This window comes from Bidens hawaiensis, unplaced genomic scaffold, assembly GCF_021521415.1.
Source record: "Bidens hawaiensis isolate Kalapana, Puna unplaced genomic scaffold, B.hawaiensis_p1.1 tig00013755_1, whole genome shotgun sequence".
In the NCBI taxonomy this organism is placed as follows: domain Eukaryota; kingdom Viridiplantae; phylum Streptophyta; class Magnoliopsida; order Asterales; family Asteraceae; genus Bidens; species Bidens hawaiensis.
Genome location: NW_027492173.1, coordinates 605,730 through 624,576, shown reverse-complemented (window position 1 = coordinate 624,576; position 18,847 = coordinate 605,730). Strand labels below are relative to the sequence as shown.

At 33.9% G+C, this 18,847-nt stretch overlaps 1 protein-coding gene across 1 annotated transcript; it reads right to left on the bottom strand.

The window, feature by feature from the left end:
• Positions 1-4,137: 4,137 nt before the first annotated feature.
• Positions 4,138-18,379, bottom strand: LOC143544816 (uncharacterized). Its single transcript, XM_077036815.1, has 24 exons — positions 18,329-18,379; positions 13,550-13,617; positions 12,266-12,409; positions 12,140-12,179; positions 10,365-10,666; positions 10,255-10,289; positions 10,036-10,163; positions 9,828-9,917; positions 9,617-9,736; positions 9,444-9,527; positions 9,257-9,334; positions 8,719-8,844; positions 8,549-8,638; positions 8,394-8,429; positions 8,232-8,287; positions 7,972-8,119; positions 7,448-7,868; positions 7,276-7,367; positions 6,104-6,617; positions 5,856-5,991; positions 5,285-5,326; positions 4,522-4,684; positions 4,344-4,427; positions 4,138-4,264 (listed from the first exon to the last, which is right to left on the bottom strand). Exons 1-24 carry the CDS (start codon positions 18,377-18,379, stop codon positions 4,160-4,162), a joined length of 3,153 nt encoding a protein of 1,050 aa, XP_076892930.1. The 3' UTR covers positions 4,138-4,159.
• Positions 18,380-18,847: the final 468 nt, after the last annotated feature.

The following is an 18,847-nucleotide window of genomic DNA, read 5'->3' as shown; positions in this document are numbered from 1 at the left end:
TCTGAAGACTCAATTCAAGGTGAACTATAAAAATATTTATATGTTTTCCATGTTTTATTTTTTTGTTTACTAATACTAAGCTTTTATATGTATCGAATGCGCCGGTAAACACACCCCTGAGTTTTGGGACGAAATACGCACTAAGTTCTATGCTACAATGAGTCGAGGTGTCTACCGCGGGAATGATTCCGTCTACAACAAATGGAAAGCAATACGCACAAATATAACCAACTTCACCAACATTCACATCCGCGTTAACAACAATAGAAAAGGCGCCATGAGCGATGCCAATATGATGAACGCTTGCTTAAAACAATATAAGGCCGTTTATCATGGAGATTTCAATATGATAGAAATTTGGAGACAATGCATAAGCTTGCCAAAGTGGCATCCGGTCCCAACATCATCACCGCGACTGTCCAAACGGTCAAAGACAACGTCTACTTCGACCAATCAATCGCCATCTCAACCCATATCGGATGTTCGTTGTTAACTTAATCTAAACGAGTTGGATCCCGAATTTATTTTTTATGGACCGGATGAGTTGCCATTCCCGGTAGGAAGAGATAAAGCAAAGGCGGCGGCTAGAGGTGGAGGATCTTTGTCTAGAACAACATCCTCGACGAGTTTCGAAGTGAGCTCGTCTTTTGACAACTTGGAGCTCAAACTAACCGAGATTGCCGATGCTAAAAAAACACAAAAAAGATGAACTCACAAGAATGCACGAAGAAAGAAAGGCGATGCATGAGGAATACAAAGCGATGCATGAAGAAAGAAAAAAGTTCACTTGGAGTGGCAATGAGAAAAAGAATTCGAGCTCTTCGCAAAGAATCTATCGGATCTAGATCTGGAGACGTAGGCGTTTTTGGAAAAAAGAAAAGCAAGGATAATTGCCAAATATGCAAACGAGGATGACGAATATTAGTTATATGTTGGTTATGTTTTTTATTTACATTTTTTTATTTGTATGTTTTTTACTTTATTTTTATATTTGTATTGTTTTTATTTTTATTTAAACTTTAATTTTAGTATTACTATATTATTATTTAATATATTGTTTAATTTTTATTATATTGTGTTTGGGCTTTGATGCCCCCTCACCATAGAGGGACATTATAGCTTGGGGCTTCGATGCCCCAATGTCCACGTGACACTATGAAAAGGTTTCGAAGCTCCCCACCATAAAAACCAGCCTAAATGCCCACACAACAATTTCAAATTTTAATTTTTGATGGTGTGGTTGATGTTGTTTTCGGTTAATTTAATGCAACTTAAGTTTGATTTTTTGAAATAGTGGTTATAAAAACAGCCATTAATTAATTTAGTTATTTAAAATGTTTTTCAAACAAAAGAATATATTTGTTAAATTAATAAAAATTAAAAATTAATAGAGATATGAAATAATAATAATAATAAGGTTGAATGTGGGATGGATGAGTAAGACAATGTATGCCTAATTTGGGTAAAACGAGCATGTAGGAAAGATAAGTCGTTGAGAAACCGATGTGGTACGCTGACTAGCCTTATATGAGAAAAAGAAGAACGGGTGACCTAATAATAACATATTCACATGTGACGTAACAATAGGCATGCATAAGCGTAAGCGTAAGCGTAAGCATAAGCATAAGCATAAGAGATTCTTAAACAAGGTGACAACCTATGAACTACTTTTCAATCATCATATATCATTATTTGATGCACCCTCATACTTGATTAGCTTGTTGACGTAAAGACCACCTTAACAACCAAATTCAAGATATCAAGTGGCACACCTCATCCACAAATATTTACTCCGCAACCCCACCCGCTACATCATACGATCGTAGGCTAAGCTAACCCACGAAGAATAGTTAGTTGTCTACATCATATATAACGATCTTTTAGTTTATATTCTAGCTTCTCTTCCATAATAGTAACGCTCTCCAAGAGTATATGGTTTAAAGTGTGGAGGGAATTACATCTTCGACACCATACTTTGCACGCACTATGAGATCCCTTATGTTCAACGAAATGAAATAGTAGCTCGTCTATTATATATTAGCAACCGCTTCATCGTCAAATGATCCATCATCGGTTCAAAAGTAATATTTTATCATCTTCCGTATAGGTTTTATCTTCGGTAACACGTTATGAACACACCATATCATGTTAGGAACCGTATACACATGAAACTCAACCAAACGAAAGCAATAAAAAAGAACATGTGGATTTAACGTAGTTAGGTTTAGACTAACCTATATCTACCGGGTGTTAACCAGGTATTCTTTATTAGTGAAAACGATTACAAGCACATAACGTAAGATATATGAAGACTAAACTAAACTTTGTAACTTATCAAACAAGAAATCTAAACCAGGCTACTAATTGGCCTCTTTGACTTCAACTAATAAACCGAGCCTAAACAAAAGGTCTACGAATCTAAGAATTCAATTTTCATTGATCAAAAAAATCAATGTAACTTAGTTTACAATCAATGTAACTTCAAACACTATACACACACACACATACACATACGTGTGTGTGTGTGTGTGTGTGGGGGGGGGGGGGGGGGGGGGCTTATTTAGATAAAGCTAAATAGCTGCTAAGATTTGGTTTCATTTCTCTTTGAATAGCTAGGGTGCTCAGTAAACATTCAAACCATTAGAGTTATTTTAATTAACTAAAGCAAGTCGGCCAGGCTCGGGATTTAACTGTCTAGCCGATTGTGTGGAAATTGAAGTGGCTCGTTTAACCTTGTCTTGGTAAGTAGGTGTACGTTCATAAAATGTTTAGATCGAACTTCCACGTTTAATGTTTTCTACTTATTTATTTTGGTTTTCGAAACATACAGTCATATTTAAGGACGTACAGGTTAACTAACATTCACTATATATCTTGATTAACACAAAATAGAATCATGAATCTTGAATATATATATATATATATATATATATATATATATATTGCTATCATATACGATACCACATAAAACGAAAGACAAGTTGAATGCAAACATTCATTTTTTATTCTTAATCTTAATTTATCAATTACACCAATGACCGACTATTTGAAATTAAGTGCAAAGCTTAATTTCTTGGATAATTAGCTTAAAATTTAGTATCGGTGAATAGCCTCCTCATCATTGACAAAATTGACTAGTAAAGATGTTACTTTCGTTGGAGCAATGACAATAAGTTTAGGTGCATATCATTTTGCATTTCTCATTCTTCATATTTATCAATTACATTGATCGTTATTTACGTTAAGATTTAATACGAATTTCGTGAGTTTCACATTTTCACTGGTTAAAGTTAAAAGTTTATGTTAACTTCTGCTATTTTGTTCTTATTTCTTATTATTAAATGATATTATTTTCTTTCCCTTTAGTTTTCATTTTTCTTTCCTTTTTCTTTCTTTCATTCTTTTTTTTTTTTTTTTGCGTTTACTTGAAACTATTAACTGTTTTATGGGTGTAAACGAGCCAAGTTGAGCCCGCCTAAACTCAATATAGGCTCATTTAATTTGAGAGTACATTGAGCTCAACTCACAATTAGATAAATGATTAATTGAGGTTGTTAACGAGCCAGGTTGCTTATAAGCTTAAACGAGCTTCATCTTTTATAGGAGCAGTTTTAAAAAAGAGCTCGAGCATGCATATCACGTTTGGTTAGGCTCAAGAGCTTAAATGAGCCACAAACAAGCTTAATATTTACATAACTTTTATTTAAATACTTATTTACATGATAGCTAACTTTTATATTACATTATAGTATAAAAGTGGTGAAAAGAAAATAGAAAACGGAAAGAAAATAATAGTAACCATTACAAATTTCTTCCTATTAAAAAAGTAAGAGTAAAATAGTTATTTTATAAAATATTAAATAAATTCTAACGCTAGTTAGTGGGAAGAATGAAATCTTTGACAACTTAATATAAAGGATGATCGATATAATTGAAAATAAGATATAAGTTGATATTTATGATATTTGTATTTCGCATTTCTAAAACTATTGTTAAATACAATATTTATGATCATAAATAATAAAAAGAAAGAGAATCCCTTCGAAAGGTTAATGAAATTAACTAACAAAATTTTCTACATAAAAAAAATAAAAATAATAATATGAATAATCTATATGTCATGATAACACCACACCATAAATTGATCTTTCTTACTGACCTACGTCCGAACAAAGTATATGAGAGAAGAAACACAAATTAATACATCTGTCAATACAAGTCCTACAACATCAAAAACAAATTTTGGAGCAAACAATCCCCATACCTGCAGACACACAGATTTGAAGCAGTTAAATAACTAAAGCTATTGTTTACTAAAGTCATTACAAATTTAACCAGCATACCATCAAATGCCGTCTTTGTATCATGACACAGAGAACAGTGAATGCAGTTGTAACAGCCATGATAAGCCCGTATATCAGATAAACCTGTATCAGAAGGATTAAAGAACTATTACTAAACACGGGCTCAATAAATTAACTGAAAAAGATAAAGGGAAAAATAAATAAATAAATAAATAACCTGAAATAACTGGATTAAAGATTCCCTTGTCTGCCTAGTTTTGTTAGACACACGTCCATATACAACGAGAAACGGAAGTCCAAGAGTTGGAAGAATGTGAGAAAAACCATATGTCTCGATTGTTAGAAGGATGGCTTGGGGTATTATAGTAAATTCATCAAACCTGAAAACATTGTAAAGAAAGGTCCTTTCAAGGATGCTTAATGAAAAGAGAAATTGCAAGTAGGGACGTAAAGAGCCGAGTCACTCATGAGCTACTCGAGATCGGCTCGCTAAAAGCTCGAAACAAGCCAAGCTTAAACAAGCTCGAGCCAAAATTGGAGTTCGTTTAATAAACAAGAATGAGCCCAGGATTCACATCCCGAGGTTGACTAGGTTCGTGAGGCTATTATTTATATAAATATAAATATAATAATTTCTTTTATACATAAAACTATGATAAACATAACTAAATTTTACATATACTTTTATATAGATGAACTGTATTATAACTATGCATGAAATAATTATATACTATATAGAAAAATAATTAAATATTTGATAAATAATAAACAAGCCAAGCACAACCTTGAAACTATTAACAAGTTGAACTCAAGCGTTAGACATAGAGCTCGAAACAAGCCGACCTTGAGCGCGAGCTCTCGTAAATTAAACAAGCCGGGCTAGGATTCCGCTCGTTTACACCCCTATTATACGCCAATAGTATTACCAAGACAATAATACTCAAATTAAGGTTAAGAAAAGTAAAAGAAAATGGACTAACCCAATGAACGCAGCAGCATACCGAAGGCCATCAAAAGCACACCTGCATACAGTAACAAGCTTCGGTCAGTTCTTGATACTTATAGGTGATAAAATGGGCGGGGTTGTATAATGGGTTTTGGTTCAAACGCGTTGCTTTAGTTACGAGTCAAAATCGGCCGTGCCGGACAGGGTTGACCAGAAAAGTTTTTTTCAACTCATTCTTATAGATAGTTAATACTGGCTACAGAAACTATCTAATTGCAATATTGATTCTCTTAAAAACAATTTAAGAATTATACACTTTAGGAGACTTTAACCTATTCAACCCAATTGACCCGTTTCCCTTTTAGCTAAATTTGAGCATCAGAGCATGTGATCCGCTAGATAAGCCAATAACGGCATAACCCGAATCATCAGAGCATGTGATCCGCTAGATAAGCCAATAACGGCATAACCCGAATCATCAGTTCATAAATAATCAAGGAAAACCAAATTCTTTTACAAGTATGAATTCCACAACAGAAAAACTTCTAAAAATCATTAAAAAAAATAAATTAATTAATAAATAAAAATTTTATATAATTGCTTACCAATGACCAGTGCAAAAGAAGAAACATGATGCTAAAAAGCTCCACTGTGCAACAGACGAAGAATAACGAGCTAACAGACCAGTTGAACCATTCTTATAATCCTCGTCCAGACCTTTCAACCTCGTTATCAGCCAGCCTGCGTAATAATTAGAAAAGTAAATTTAAAATAAACTATTTTTATGTGCCTAAGAAACAACCAAATCAACTCTCATTCATAAGTAACTGGGTCAAAGTTTGACCCGAGGTACCTCCTATAACTGATGCCAAAGCAATCCAGGGTCCTTGTTTTCCGGACAATATAACAAGAGTGGAGCTCCATACAGATAACATAGCAACTGCTTTCATAAATATTATTTCTTCCCACTTTGAACTTTTGTCTTCAAATAACCGAAAAACCGCAAGGGACAATAGTTGTGCAATACCCGTAACATATATTGCACGAGGAATAAAGTTGCCTTTGATCCCATCAAATACGGGTGGTATCATATGTGATAAGCTATTACTTGCTAAAGTGAAATGGAATGCAACTAGAACATAGCTAAATATGCTTCCTGTAATAACTAATTTCAGAAGACGGTTAGAAGAGCTGCTTGATATGCTTTTGTAGAGTAGGAATGCTAATATGATCAAGGGTAGTATTGGAAATAAGTCAGCTGCATACGCCCAGCTTTGAAACTCTGATTCTTTAGGTGAATCTTGCTTTGATAGCCCGACTTCGATTGTGAATCTTAAGATGAAGATTAATAAAACAAGTGCGGCAGCCTGTAAACAACAAAAGGTCTGCATATATTACTTGATAAGCAAAAATTGGAGGTGGGAAATGGGCGGGCCAGGTAATAGGTCAAAACGGGTCACTTTTTGTATGCGTCGTCTTACGTTGAACCAGAAAACTTTTCTAGAAATTTTATTGATGAATAGTGCGTCAAATATGATAAAAAAATAATAAAAAAAACTAATATCAATAATATGACTTAGAGGTTAGCGAATGGTTTACGAACGTTAACGAACAAAAAATAGATGAACAAGTATAACTAGGCTAAAATAGTTTAAGGTAATGTGGAAAACAATGTGTTGGACCTAAAAGTTACTAAAACTATACTGAGTTGTAATGGGCCAAAATACTTTAAATGAATATAAACGAATTTAAATGAACGAACAATACTGAGTTGTAACCAGCCACCGAAAGGTTTACTGAACGTTAAGTTCATTTACAGACTTGATTCAACCCCTTTAACATGTTTCCAGCCAGTTTATTTGATTTTAAGCTACGTTATATTAATTTAAGCTAGTTTGGTTAGAGATAAAACATAAACCATATTGACCCATTCATAAGTAAACGGGTTGGCATTGCCACCTGGGCCACCTCTACAGAAATAGATAAATAAAGTAAAGAACATCATATGTCATACTGAATACTTACTTCAGATATCATCTTTTTTGTCATGATTGAATGGCGCAAGGCCAGCATGGCAATAGAGGCCAAAAGAAAACTTGTCATTTTTCCTTCTTCCACTGTTTCAGTAAAATGAGTCAACCGTTGATCGAAGAAAGAGAACAAAAGTTGAAAATATAAAATCACAGTCAGGACTTACATATGTAACTATTCGATAAGAAGCTACACGCGCGTGCGGCCACTATAATGCAACTAACAGCCAGCCCAAATGAAACAGTTTTAACTTCATGGTACTGAAAATCGGTTATGTACATGTCATCAACCCGCTTGATGACAAATAAATGGAAGAATATGGATGCCAATAATATGCCAAAACCAATACCCATCTTCCTTAGATCAAATTCTGTGAACTTAGTTCGTGACAGGTCAGCAACACTTGCCAGAAAATTAGAATATAAATCTATTTGCTTTTTCAGAGCATCAAATGATGACATGTCATCATGTAAGGAATCTGTTGACCAATTGACTGCCTGAGAATACATTTCTTGCACATGCTTCATATCATCGATTGAGAATCCTATAACTGATAAATCTGTATAAACATCTATGTATTTCTTCACCTACATGTGAAGCTAAGTATCAGAAAGAAGAACAAAAGAGATTAATGGTATTTTAAACTTAAGAATATTTGTCACACTAACAATTTAAAAAAATGTTCTTTACCTGCCAAGAATTGACACACAGTACTTTGGCATAATTATGCATCCATTTTTCCATTTTTAATTGACTGTTGTTACTGCTCATATCATAGCTTTCAAGATTCCATGTACCAGCAACTAAAGCAAACAACATTGGATTAACTCGACCGATGCTGTCAACAAAAATCAACAGCGTGTCATATATTTCAAAATAAAAAATAACTGAGGGTACAATAAATGTACTTTTAAGTACAAAAGTAATGGGATGTGTGAAACATAACACACCTTCCGAAAGGAAACGGGATTCCAAGCAATGCCGACACTGTTGCTGCAAAATCAAGCTGCAGATGAACTTAAGTGAGATTTCAACACAACTAAAACTCAAAATCATTAACACACACACACACATAATAGACTACCAAACACACACAAAATAGACTACCGGACCTGTTCAACAGAACTAATGCACAACTTTCTTCCTTCCTGTGAATACAATAAAAAGATTAGTACTAACATTTGGGATAAAAAATATAATCAGAATTAAAATCATTAATTATCAAACAAATAATATTCTAATAATATATAAAATAGCATACGCATACCAGATCAAGTGTACAAGATGAGGTGTCAAACTCTGATGGAACAGGAAATGAAGGCTTTTTCATGCTCATTGCAAAGATTGATGTTTCGACCTGCATTATGACAATATTTAGCTTGACATGAAACTACAATTTTCCAGCATACTGAGATTAAGAGTATGCTGAGTAGATACCTCTTCAGGGGACCCACCACCATGATCACCATTTACTGTTTGTCCATGATCACCCATAACAAGAAGTAAAGTATTTTCATGCAGACCGCCTTTACCAGACTGACTCTGTAGCACTTCAACAACTTTCTGAAGTAGAATGTCGGCATCAAATATCAAATTTATCACCACAAAATATAAACTAATAATAACTTGAGGGATAATTTCATGCATTCCTTCATAACTTGGTATAATATCAACTTTACCCAACATAAATAATATAAAAAATATACCCATTTTTAGATTTATGACATTTATGCCCTTCTCTTAAAACTTGCATTAGGAGATGAGAGTTTGGAGAGCAAAGAGAAGGGTATATTGGTCAATTGGTCATATTACAAATTGTAGTCAATGGAATAGGTAATTATGAACTTTGAAGTATTTTGGATGTGTATATCTGATATTAACTTTTATGGTTGTGAAAATATGGTATTCGGCAAGTTTTCAGGAGTGTATATGAAATTGGTCTATAATTTCATGTAACCTGATTTGCAGGACAAACCTCTAATTGTTCATTATATTGTTGCAGTTTGTCAATCATTTGAACTGAATCCACACCAAATATATGACCAGCATGATCCTAAACGAATAAAACAAATTAGCACCATGCTTATTGTCATATAATTACAAGTACTTTTACAGACTTAGAAAAACATACTCAAACCTTATTTCCCAATTGAGAGACATACCACGCCAAGAAAATGTGCTATAAGAACATCCCAGTCATCATCATACAAGGTTGGAACTAGGTGACTGATGCAACCATTATCCACCTGCCAAATAAATTAATCGCGGCATAAGAACCGATAAATCTCGAATAATCAAATGCAGTAACTCTTTAAAGTATGTATACAAAGGATACCGTATCAAGATCTTTAACATTAAAAGAGGGGTAGGGATATGACTTGTTAAAGTGATGAGGAAACAACTGTGTCCATGTATCATCTCCCATCATCACTACACGTTTTCCATTTTGAACAAGCTGTAAATAGAAGATAAGATAAATGAAACCTATATCAAGATAAAAAACAAACTATCTAGAGAGAATAACATATCTCAAATTCATAACCTACCTGATGTATGAGATTGTCTTCCACAATTGCTGGAGCACCAAAGCTATTCCCTATATCAATAAAAGTTGGAAGTCCACCAGTTGTCAAACCCTGCATAATAATAATAATAATAATAATAATAATAATAATAATAATAATATCCGAATTCAAATTCTCTCGCCCCCAACCTAAGTATGAACTATTTATTATTGGCAACAATGATAACCACCTTCAAACGCTGCAAACTTGTTGTAGGTGGATCGGCAATAGCTTTAAAGATTCTAGCACCTGATTTTAATTCCAATTCTGATGCAAGTTTATGCAGCACTTGCAACTTGTCCATCCATGGTTTCTTCTCTGTAACATTCACACAAAACCAATAATTCTATAACCACCTAAACTTTAAGTTGTGCAATATGAGCTTAACATAAGTGATTCAGTAACTTACCTTGGAAGAAAGTACTGGGAGCAACAAAATCAAACCTAAAAATCAAAATCAAAAAACACATGATGAGTATACAAATAATAATATGATGAATGAATGAAATATGTATGTACCTGAGAGCATCGAGAACAATGATAACGATACGATCAACAGCAGGTTTAGTCCAACAACTATCAATTGATTGTCCACAAGGAGATTGAGATACGTCTGAACAGTGACTGTAGTGAGGGAGTTCGGTTCGTGTGAGAAGAAAGCCGTTGATGAAGAGGAGTATGGCGATACAGTGAAGAAGTAATATGGAGAAGAAGAAGAAGAAGACAGTGAAGGCTGATCTCCGCCCACCACACCCCATTTCTGGAAACTTGTGACCGGTTGTCAGACCAAATGGCCACGAATGCCCTTGAGTTTTTCTTGCCTACAACATACAAAACCGTTATTATATGTTTTGACTTTTCAGATCAAACTTTTGACTTATAAAATTCAAATGGATACGTAATTCATCCAGATATGTTACCAGAATTCTTTCGAAAATATTATATTTGATCCAGTGTATGATAAGTTACTTCTAAAATTTCATAATTGTCGAAGATTCGTGCAAATTAAGATCTTGGAAGTCCGTGATTCTGACCTTAAAAGTAATATTTTGGTGGTACCAAATTAACAAGCTCAGATCAGATTAATGCTCTAGAAAATCAGGAAAAACCCTTTATTATATGACAAGACAATTAGATCATTGCTTGTATTTCATCTATTCATTACGATACATTGTTACCTGCCCAACTTATACTATACTTAACCATACCGGTGTGTCTCATAACAAACCTCCACAGCTCAATCTGTTGACTTTCCTTTTGACAAAATGACCAACGTGACCATATGTGAAAGTGTGAGAAGAAGCCAAAATAGTCCAATTTCTGACAAAAATAAGTGATATACATCGAAAAACGAAAAACTGACTTTTTCAGAGTTATTTGATTGAGTTCACGAGCGAACTTGTTAACTCTAGTAAAACGGCACTCTTTCCTAACATTATTTGAAGTATTGATCCAATTTTAATTTGCTGCAAAATTGCAAATGATAGTTAAAATTTATAACCTCCTAACCAACCTGTTTTTTTGTAACATAATGCCACCCACAGCACCTGCTGCAAAAACTATCCCGGGTAAAAGGCCAAATACCAAGTTTACAGGTACGATCAAACACGTACCCTTAGTCAACTAAATACATACTTACCGACCACTTTTTTGTCAACTTTTCAAATAAATAGTGATCCCGCCTTATTACTATAATGATCTTATTTTTTAAAACGATGGATTAAAGAGGTTGTTTGCATTAGTTTGTGTTATTTTGGTTCGGTTTCAGTTTCTTTGGTTTTGGTTCGGATTTAATTTCTTCGGTTTTGGCAATATGCACAGTTATCTGAGTTATGCCTTAAAAGAGGAGGAAAATTAAATATAACTCTAAAATGATGTTTGTTTCGTCTTTAACCTTCCGGTTTAGATTTAAACGCAACAACATAGGTAAAATAAAATTGAAAAACAGAACAAACAAAATTAAGATCTAAAATCAAATGGCAAGCATATGTAAATCTAAACTATTCAGCTGTAACTAAAACCAATAAAGAAAATAAAAAGGAAGATAAATTTATTTATTTTATTTTATGACAACTTTAGAAAAATTATTATTATTCATATGGGATTCTGACCTAATGTGAGAATGCGTATGGTGCAAGCTGTTCACATATCTTTTGAATCTGTGCAGAAGAACAAACATAGTGTAAGTGTATCAACAATAAATTATAATAGTTAAAAAAGTAAGTATATATCAGTTATCACCAAGTAGCCATACATAGTTATTTAACTATTTGTAGACAAGTGGCACTTAAAACCAGCAATGTGGAAAGCGGTGATATATTGCCAGCAATTATGCTTCAACTGTAAATGTGCATTAATTTTAAATTAGCTAAAGTTAAAGAAAAAGAATAATCAAAAATAGATACATAAGACTAACATACCTGCCAGTCAACATGGTACTTAATAGCGAATATTGCATGTCTTTCTTTTTCAACCCGAGAAGCAAATCTGCAAAATCTGAAAATTTTATCAGAATCCAAAACAGATGGAAGTCGATATTCATCGGAATCCTACTTAAATGAAAACTGCAAAATATAATATGTAAAGAATGATAGAAAGACTATATGGGTTTGTATGTTCAAATTTAACAAAAAAAGGTCTAAAATTTAATACTTGTAATGAATAAATAGGTGAAATCTTCAATTACAGAACCTGCATGAAAGTTGATGAATGAATATGCGGTTTGTAAGGGAGCTAGGCTTGTGCTGTTTACAAGTAGGGTTTTAGAAGCTTATAATAGAAACTAACCAGCCAGCGTATTAGTTGGATCTGAAGCATTTAAAAGTATGCTGCGATTTGGTAACTAATAATTGGTCAACTAAATTGTAAACCGACCACATTAAATGTTGTTCCTGGCTACTAAGAGCCGGAAATGGCTGCTCGAAAGAGGCGGAATCTCAGAGGTTACATCAAAATGGATGGATGGCATGCCAGTGAACTCACAAAGGCAGTCTCCTTCGATGTGGAAGAAAGAAATTTGAGATGGTAAAAACTCTTACTATGTTTGACTTTTATCTAAGTCAAACTGTCAATTTGTGAATCTCACTGTATGCAACTTTGAATCTTAACCTACAAATTCCAAATTCCCCAATTGCCCATTCGTTGAATTAAAAAAAGATAATGACTTTCAAAAATCAATTCGTATCAGAAGCTCAGAGCAACATCGATAAATTTTGACTTTTATAGTCTTATATCAACATAGTATATAACTATTTGCATATATTATAACTAATATAGTATATATTAATTAATTAATTTTTTTTTCATATTTTTATGTTTAATAACAGTTAATACATCATCATCATCATCATCGTACTCAGTATATCCCACCAATAGCAATGCTATGGTAGGGTCTGAGGAGGGTAAGATGTAGACAGCCTTACCTCTATCCCATAGGGATAGAGAGGCTGCTTCCGGTGAGACCCCCGGCTCGATAAAAAGCTATGTTAAATAAAAAAATTATATATAAAAAGCTCGTTTAGGCTCATAAGCCGGCTTGAGCTCAACATATGAAGCTTCGGCTTGAACTCGTTTATTAAATGAGCCTAAACAAAAGCTCAAGCTCGGTTTTAAATCAATATTAAACCAAGCTCGAGCTATTAACAGTTACATCTATACAAACATAATCGATAAAGAAATAAAATTTCAACTCACCCCAGTCTCACCAGCGGGCAGCAGCTACTGTATTTGAATGTGCAATGTCCATTTCTCCGTTGTTTAGATAAACAGCACACTATACACACAATATAACAAAAACAGGTTAAATTACAATTTGTCATGGTTCTAAAAATTTTTTAATCTTCTTTTAAAGGTGTCAACGGATCATCTTTTTCTAGAACAGGTCAATAGTTACTCAAGGTATTTTTTTAATGCATTGCAAATACCCTTAGATTAATACAGTAAAATTTATTGCTTCTATAATATATGATTGTTTATTGAATTACGTCGAAACAAAAGGCAAGCGGGTAACAAGCTGCGCCGCTACTCCTTTTTGAATCGCAAAACCCAATCTTTTAAAAACTATATTTGCTGATCTTAGAGTCATAACATTACTATGCATGACCCGCTGAACACGGGTATTAATCCACTAATATCTCTACTATATATAATGAAGGAGTCAAAGACCTCTTAAATTTTAAGAGGTCCAATATTTAATGCTTAATGTACAATTAACAATGCAAAAAAATTTGGAAATCTAGGGGCAATATTGTATTTTAGTCATATGATCTACATGGTTAACTATTTTGTTTCAAAAATAATAACAGTGGTCCTTCAACTTTAACCATTTTTTTGTTAATTTGTAATATATTATACATTTACACATTTATCCTATATTCTAAACCAACCACCCCAACGATTTTTTAACGGCAATAAAATTTTCACACGTTAATATATTTTTTTTAAAAATATACCATAAAAACAAGCATTTTATTCTCTTTAATTTGAGTGTGGTTTTGTTATACTTTTTAATTTTAAAAAGCTAACATGTTACGAAATTACGAGTTAGGACTGACAACAGGTCAGATAGGGTGAGATCTGGTCCTGTATAAGACCGTATTATGGTCAGAGCGGGTTGATGCAAAAAATGGTTGATTTGGTTCAGGTCGGGTAGGTACGGGTTTGGGTCGAAAGGGGTCAAGTAAGAACGTTTTGAGTAAGAACGTAGACGGGTCGGAACGGGATTTGAATCAAAACAGGTTGGGATCATGCATCTCGGCTCAGCTCGGTTTTTAAACGAGCCGAGCCCAAAACATCAGATAACATATAATAGTCATCATAAACGCAACCAAAACCATATTGCATGATGTGCCTTTGTTTTAATGACCAGTGACAACAAACAGCACGTTGCCTTTCAGGGTAATATTTATTATAAACCGAACCGAATCGAATCGAACCGAACACATAGTTTTTCATTCTAAACTTTTAATGGTTAGTAATTTAACAAAAAGTACGTAGATAATTTAGCCCATTTTTTTAATAGTTAATTTTTCTGCAGACAAATTTCAGGCTTAATTTGTAAAATCAAAGCTGAACCAACACAAAAAAAATCAAAACTTTTCGAAAACTTAAATACAAATTTATTTTTTTTGTTTCTTTGAAACCAACAACCCATGGTTAATCAGAGAGTTTCGATTTTACACAGCCACCACATGCACATGGTGGTATGTAGCATGGCTCTAATGGTTCCAAGAGCTGTATAATATTTTAAAAATAATTATATACATCACAAATCAATTGACATTATAGAAAATCAGTTTATGTAGTTACAGAATAAATATAGAAAAATGATCCTAACGAATTAGATAACTGGCCTAAACAGTCTCGGGTTGGACATCAGTACAACGCCACATAGACATGTAAGAAACACGATGTTAGATTAAAATCAGTAATCATTAATCACAATAAAAAGATGCATAAATCTGAAAAAACAAAAAAAAGTATTCAAATACCTTAAACATTAGATCCGCTGCGTTTGCTCAATTATGGTTGTGAACTGTTGATTAATTTCAACAAACGTACATAAAAGAACATGTACTGATGAACATTAACTGAAACCTTTGGAGGGAGAGCGAGGAGAAATGAGCCAGCTGTGGGTTTGAGGAATGAAAGAGGCACCTGGGTTCAAATTATTTCAACAAATTCAATCCCGCCATAATGAGTTTCAACATTTAAGGTTTTTTATGTAACAAAGGTTGTACATCTCTTAAAATTTTAACATTTCATTTTCTTTCTCTTATATGTATAATAATAATAATAATAATAATAGCTTTTGAACCCGGAATTTGTTAAATAATAAAAATAAATTGAAGTAGTTTAATAATTATTAACTAAAAATAAGCACTAAGTAATATTCTAAACTCGACTAAACTACTAACCGGCAAGTGAACCGATCAACTCTAGTAAAGCTAAGTAAGTCCGGATATTAAACCCACGAGACTCTTTAAATTACGTTTATTAGCTAATTAGACTCGACTATAAACACGACTTATTAATTATATTTGTTTGGGGGGTTTTTATTTAAAATACTAATTTAATACTATAATTAAAAACTAATTAAGAAAACAAGTAATTTAAAACTAAAGCAAAGTTTGTTGTGAAAATAAGATGATAAGAAAACTACCTAGGCTAGACTCCCCTAAATTTCAGTAATGAATTGACTCGGGAAAATATTTAGTTATGGACTGAGATCGTAAAATAGACACTTATAAGAAAACCCGAACAGGACCCCTGACCCTTCTCAAGAGAAACCTATGGATTTCTAACAAGTTTAAACACACACCAATATTAAAAATCAAGTTCGCTTACGGTCACCCAATTGTTTATTATTTAGTTCCTTTATACGAAATCCTACCTTACAGTGAGGAAATCAAAGGCAATTTACTATAGTTAATTGATTTGATAAACAATAATAAATAATCAACCCTAGACGGATTCCTTACAAAGAACTAAATCTAGCAAGATTAAATAGTAAAGACTTATCAATAACCTAGCACTTTACAGATTTTAGGTTAGCAGCACACTTAGGTTTATTTGACAATATTATTTTTACGATCTTATCATGATATCAATCATAAAATAATCAAAAACACAAAGTAATTGACCTAATAGCAATCCTATCATATGACAAACAATAATCAAGGAAAACTATGGAATAAAACTCATCAAACAATCCTAAGCATCCATATGCATCAACTAATTATAAGCAAATCTTTTACTAAATCATAAAAACCATAACGTAAATAAATCCCAAGTCAAAACAAAACATCAAAATAGGTTCATCATAAACCTAAGTAGTTCATGCAATTTAGCCTAACATCTCAAGTTTAAACGAAACAAACAAATAAGAATTCATGGCGGTAAATAAACGAAAACGAAAGAAACAAAAGATAAAATCCGTGTTCTTCGTCTTCAACTAATACACGCACCACCAGATGATTCTTCAACTCCAAAGCTGCCAAAAGCTGCAATCCTAAGCTCGGTAACTCTCCAAATTCGGCTGGCAACTTCTGATCTGATTAAGGCTTAGATTAGGGGTGTTTATATAGTGATTAAAACCCAAAACCCGGAATATTCTAGAAATTAGCTTGCTCGCACCACGCTACCAAAACACCCCTCCTTGGCCACGCAGCGTGGGCAATTGGTCGCGCTACGCTACCAAAGACCCTTATTTGGCCACGCAGCGTGGCCAATTAACTTGGTCCCGGTCCGGTTCACTTCTGATCTGGTCCGGTTCATTTCCTGATGGTTAGGTTCTCCGGTTTAGCTCGTTTTCGCTCATTTTTCTCCCTCTTTTCACCACAATTGAAACCCGGAACCTAAAATACAAAACCATGTTAGTAGTATACAAATCTTGCAAGAAACCGAACAAAACTAATAAAATATTATATAAAAGATACACGGGAGTTAACGAATAATAAACGTTATATCAGGAACAAATATTCGTTGTACGTCGAGCATGTACTAGAATGTGTACCAGAGTACAGTGGGAGACAACTGTTCTTTTCGCTGTATGCTCGAGCAAGGGAGGTACATTAAATTTGAATTAAGAGACAACTGTCGTGCACTAGATGACAAAATCATACTGTACCAACCAAACGTTAGGTATAAAAGAGGGACTTAGAAACGTTTTCACACATTTCACTTCTCTCTCTTAAACCTAAATTGCAAAACCTCTTGCTCGTGCATCCCCTGTCTACTCAAATCTTCGATTACTGCTCGATTTTACTTCAAACTTAGCCATTAGCTCTGTTTCGACTTTGGTAAGATATCGATACTTGATTATCGTCTCACCGATCTCGAAATTAGGGTTTCCACTTGGTTATCTTACTAATTGTTTACTTATTTGTGCAGGTACGCATATTACTATAGAACAGGTTACTGAAGACATTATTTCTTTTTAACTACCCTCGACCTTGGTTTATGCATCTATTGTTACTGATTATCTTCTTGTTTTGCAGAACTGATGGCGTTAAAATTCGAAAAAGGCATAATATGTGGGCCAAGTTGGAGGTAGATGGTGAAAATCGAGAAATGGAGCACATGATAAACTTCCTTCTTAATTCCAACTTGAGGGTCGCTTTGACTGAGAGCCCGACCATCTACCGGAATCACATATCTGATTTTTGGGGATCGACCACATATGTAAATGACATTAATAGACAAAGACTTGAGGCCTCAGTTTTAAATCAAGACATCGAAGTTACTGAAGCTTCAATCAGACAGGCATTGCAATTAAATGATGATCATGAAGTACAACCTTCATACTCTGTCCCAAGACTTACAAGAATTTTTCAGGAAACCATGGGATATCAAAGGATTGCCAGAGAAGGGCAATTTCAGAAGGGCAGTTTTCCCTTAATCTACATATTCCTAATTCATCATGTCATCTAGTCACTATCTCCAAGGAGAGGGACTTGGACCTTACTGAGCAAGGAACTTGCTACCTTGACTGTGGCTATACTATACCCGCAGCCATTCAATGTTTCAAGACTCATCTTTAATGGCTTGGTGTCGAATGCTGAGAAGGAGGTGGACCAATGGTTCTTGATGTATCCCAGATTTGTACAAATTCTCATCAGTAGGTCTTTATAGAACCTTCAACTGTCGGGAGAACTATTGAGATTGCAAGACCCGAAAATTTGTCAGCGAATGAAGGATGCCAAAAGCAAATTTATTGACAATGCTGATTGGGATGTTCTCCCATGGCTACTTGTTCCTGCCTTAGGTGCCATTGATGTACCTCGCACTCCAGGAAACAGTGATGATGAAACTGATGATGAAGGTGAAGATGATAATGGAGGAAATGATGATGACAATGATGGGGATAATGATCAAGGTGATGGAGGTACTGGACCAATCGTTGTACCAATCGCACAAGAGGCTATGAATGTTGGAGGAGATAGTGATAGTGATGAGCCGGTTATTGAACCAATTGCTCATGAGGCTGAAAATGTTGAAGGTGG